The 4,533-nt window shown below is 37.1% G+C and overlaps 1 protein-coding gene across 1 annotated transcript; it reads right to left on the minus strand.

Moving 5' to 3' along the window:
* Positions 1-2: 2 nt before the first annotated feature.
* LOC116089423 (coiled-coil domain-containing protein 168-like) lies at positions 3-4,527 on the minus strand (the record flags this gene model as incomplete). The annotated part of the gene is made up of 1 exon (XM_031368973.1): positions 3-4,527. A coding segment is annotated over exon 1 (4,500 nt), but the record flags the coding sequence as incomplete, so codon positions are not given.
* Between the last annotated feature and the right edge of the window lie 6 nt (positions 4,528-4,533).

Below are 4,533 nucleotides of genomic sequence, written 5' to 3' on the forward strand. Positions count from 1 at the left end.
TTCTTATAGCTGCTTGAAACACTAGTTGTTGGTGTCTTCACACAGCTGAGGGGAGGAAAATCTCTTTCATAATTGTTCTTTAAGATGGCATGTGAAGTATCAACTTTTGGAGACTTAAAATTCATTTTTATATGTTTAAGATAAAACTTGTAACTGTAATCTTCTGAAATAGTCCCTTGGGGGTGAGACTCACACTTCTGTAAAGATGTGTTCACCATCTCTGGTATCTGATTCAGTTTTATCTCAGTTGCTTTGGATACTAAATGCATAGTAAGCTTATTTTTTAATTCTGGAGTAAGCTGTTTTAAAAGAGGTGTATGTTGCAATGTGGCACATATGTTTGATGATGTGTCTGGACTGTCTGGCAAGCGAAGTGCCTTTGCATCACCAGCCTTGACGGCTTCCACTTCCTCCAGTATTTCAGAAAGAACTTGGGTTTGTATCTTATTTTCTACAGGGACTTCAAAGACACTTTTAAGCCTTTCATAAATGGGAAACAAATGTTCTACAAGTGTTTTGTTTTCATTGTTTTTATCGTGAAATGTTGTGGGCACAGTTCCTGGAGCAGCTTCCCCTTGCTTTGAGAGCAAGGTGCATTCTCTAATCTTATCAAATAGTGGGGTCTCAGACAGTGGCTGTAGTCTTGGAGATGGAATATTTATTCTCATGGTTCTTCTCAAATGAGGTTCTATAGTGTTAAGTGAGTTTCTATGTATTAAGATATCCTTGATTTTTATAGCATCTGGTAATTTGTCCTGGAATTCAGAGTGACAGACTCTCATTTCCCTTCTTGAGTTTGTTTTTGATTTTTTTGATTCAACCAGCCTTTCATTGTGAGGTGGATTTATCATGGAAACACAAAGACTTCTGGTAATGATTCCTGAAGAGGTATCTGTACTCCTCGGAAGCATGGTTTTTGGTTTGTTGAAGGCATAGTCTAATTTCCACTTGCTGCTTGGACTACCCAGTCCTATGATACCAGGAATCTTTGAAATTGGGTGCTTTGGGATTCTCATAGTTGAATATTTGGGTTTCAGTTCTCTTTTCTGATTTGTTACAGTGAATCTGTTTTTCTGGCTTTTAGGACAAGTAGGAGTATAGGCACACAATGAATTGAGATTGTTTGTTTGAAACAATTTTTGTCCTTGAAGGCTTTTCTTTGCAGGAACAATCAATGGTGGATCTTCTTTCCTTCTTGTGTGATCACACTTCTTAGTACTCATGTATACCCCTGACTGTACTTGTGGACTGATATTCACTATAGTTTTTTTATCCACACTTATTTGTAAAGGTGTCTGCTGATTTCTGCTGGGAACTGGAACATTAATAAGAGAAAAGAATTTTGGCTTAACCTGCTGGCCACCTTTAGCTGAACGCTTGACTTGCTCTATTGTCCTAACACTTCCTTTTCCCTTATCTTGAGATTTACTCGAATGGACAATGCTTAATTTTTTAAGTGGTATCGTTTCCAAAGAAAAGAATGGAGAAACAGAAAACTTATCTTTATGACTTAAATTATATTTGATTTCACTTTCTTTCTTATAACTTAACGTTTTAGTTGAAGGCTCTTTTTTATATTTTCCTGGCTGACCCTTTTGCTGTTTGAAGGACATGTCCAGCACTTTTTCTCCTATTATGGCACCTAACCATGTTAAATCAATTTGATGATGTGGGAAGGTTGGCTTTCGTTTAGATTCAATATGTGGATGTTGACTTATTCGCAAGGCACTGGTCACACACTTTGACTTCTGTGGCCTGTTTTGTTTCAGTGGCACATTGTGTTGTGTTGCCTTAACAATACACTTACCATCAGATACCTTTGTTAACTGTCTTGTTGTTGTGTCCTGGACTTCTGCTGGTTCTTGGAAATTTTGTTGTAGATGAGGGGATTTTGTAAATCCTGCTGTGCCTTTCTGTGTTCTGTCCTGTGAATATCTGGAATCTGCTGATGGTATGGACAAGAAAGTCCGTGATGCAACCACAGTGAGTTCACTTTTATTTTTGTGTACTTTTTTCTCCAGAACCTTCATATTAATGACAAATTTGTTTTTATTAAGAAGATATGAAATTGGTGAGACCTTTGCCTCTTTGCAAGGCACCTCAGTTGTCAAGTCTACAGTTTTTTCTATTGGTTTTGAATACTGTTTTCCTTTTCTGACATTAGTACACATGTCCTCTTTTTCTGTATCTGATAAAGCTCGAACAATTTGTGGGAGTGGAGAAGATGGTTTGCTTTCTAAACCAACTAGAAGATGATTTACTTCAACTACTTGTACACTTTTACACCTCGTGACACTGGTTAGAGAAGCTTTGGAAGTGTACATTTTCCTCAAAACTCGAGATTCGCTGTTGTCATCATGCTTCTTTGGTTTGGGGGCCTTAATGTGCATGTGAAGTTCTGTTCTGTGGAGCTTCTGGGACAGAAGTGATTTCCGTGATTTCAAAGTTATATCTGTGCCTCTCCTGTCTATTATTTCTATTTTTTCTTTTCTATATGTATCTTCTCTCTGAGGTATACCATGCTTTTTAACATCTTTCGTGGTATCACCAATACTGATATGTACCTCTCTAGGTACTGTTTCTCCTTCAGTTGGCATACATCGCAAAGCAGGATTTTTAAGTCTTAGTTTTATGTTACTGAATTGTTTTTTCTTGTCCAATTGGGGATGAGGCAAATCTAGTAATAAAGGAGATTTAGTCGAAACCAAGTCTTGCTCATCTTTAAGTTTCTGCTCCTCTGTTTGTTGATGTTTACGAGTTGAAAGCTTTGCTATTTGCATCCCAGCTTCTTCCTTTTCCTCTGACCTGTGTTGTTTTTCACTGTGTAGACTAATTGAAGAATATCCTGTAATGGACTGAATGGAAATGCCTTCTTCAGAATCTGTTGATTTCTGTAAGTATCCCATTGAAACAGAAGGTAATGTTAACATGGATGCACATTCTTCCTTGATTCTTGTATTCACAATAACAGGCTGGGGAGATGTAGCAGTGGATTTCTTAGTCAACTTCTTAGTTAATGTTTTTCGTGGATCACTTCTATGTGCTTTGACCTTTCCTCCCTGCTTTCTAGTTTTCCACTGAAAGTCACTCAAATTTTGCGTAGGTAAAAGAATTGATCTCTTTGTCTTCAAATGTTTATTCTTGGGATGTGCTATAATACTGTTTATACCCACATTCTTTTTTATACCTACGTTTTCTTTCTGTGGCACATGTTCTTTCAGTAATTTAATTTCACTGTAAACTTTTCCATCAGGTATCTGTGAACCTGAAAATTTCTCGAGTTGCAATTGTGTGGTGGACAATTTTACAGTTGTACTTGCCAGATCCAAAAGCTTTTCTCCCTGGGTTTTGCTCTGCAACTCTTTAATACTGATTGTATATGATTGTGGTAGTTTCTTTACCTTCTGATCTATTGATTCGGGGATCTTTTCATCTTTCACGTATTTTCTGAGTCTATGCTTTCCTTCTTCCTCCATTGGTTCTTTTACATGTCTTAACACATAACCTGATGTTTTCATGTATGAATTTTTTAATACATAACCTGATGCTTTTATGAATGATATTTTGACTGAGTCTGATACCTTTTTAACCTTTGATGGTGGAAAAGAAAATTGTATATTTCTCAGTATATCTTTCCCTTTATTCACTCTACAGGGCATAGAAGAATCAGTCTTTACAAAGACATTAAACTTTTTTGCTTTTTCCTGTTTCTGTCTTATCTTTTTTTTTATTTTCACATGGTCAGTCTTCCTCTTTCTTGGAGTACTGTGTTTGCTGAGGCTGAACACATGAATAAGTGCAGACATCTTTCTCTTTAAAACTATGCCCTTAGAGTTTGTTGAATCTGTGGTTGGGGTTTGTACTTCTTCCTCTACTGGGAGAAGAATTTTCCTCCTTTTTGAACATGTAGAAATTTGATTTGTGGATGCTGTTTGCCCTGTTGTAAGCGGTGATATAGAATCATCACATTTTGTTGCAACTACATTATGGTGTCTTGCTCTTTCTTGTTTCAGTCCTGTTTTTTCATTACTGTTCAAGTGATGAGTTCCTTTCTTGCTCAGGGTTCTCGGTTTCTTGACACTGGACACTCGAGGGGATGCAGATATCTTTGTCATGGAAATTGGGCCGCTGGGGTTTGTCAAGTTATCAGTGCCTGAGGTTTGTACTTCCTCTTCCCAAGGTGGATGTAGTTTTCTCTTTCTTAAATTGTTAGCAATGGTCTTTGTAGATTCTACTTGCCCTACAGGCAGTGATTTTTGCAGTGCAGGGTATGATACATGGCTTTGAATTGTTTCTATTTCAACTTTTTCTGATATGTCTAATTTAAAGACATCTAAAGAAGTGATGACAGAACATGTTTCTCTCAGAAGCATTATGTTTTCCCGACTACTTTCATGCTTCTTTATTCTTTGCTCTTCAAGATCCATTTTAAATCTCCTTATTTTGGGTACACATGAAAGGGGTAATTTCTTCCTCTTCACATGTTTGGCCTTAGGATGCATTGTGATTCTTTCAAATGTGTTCACTCCATCC

The sequence above is a fragment of the Mastomys coucha genome, unplaced genomic scaffold (genome assembly GCF_008632895.1).
Source record: "Mastomys coucha isolate ucsf_1 unplaced genomic scaffold, UCSF_Mcou_1 pScaffold14, whole genome shotgun sequence".
NCBI classification, from domain to species: domain Eukaryota; kingdom Metazoa; phylum Chordata; class Mammalia; order Rodentia; family Muridae; genus Mastomys; species Mastomys coucha.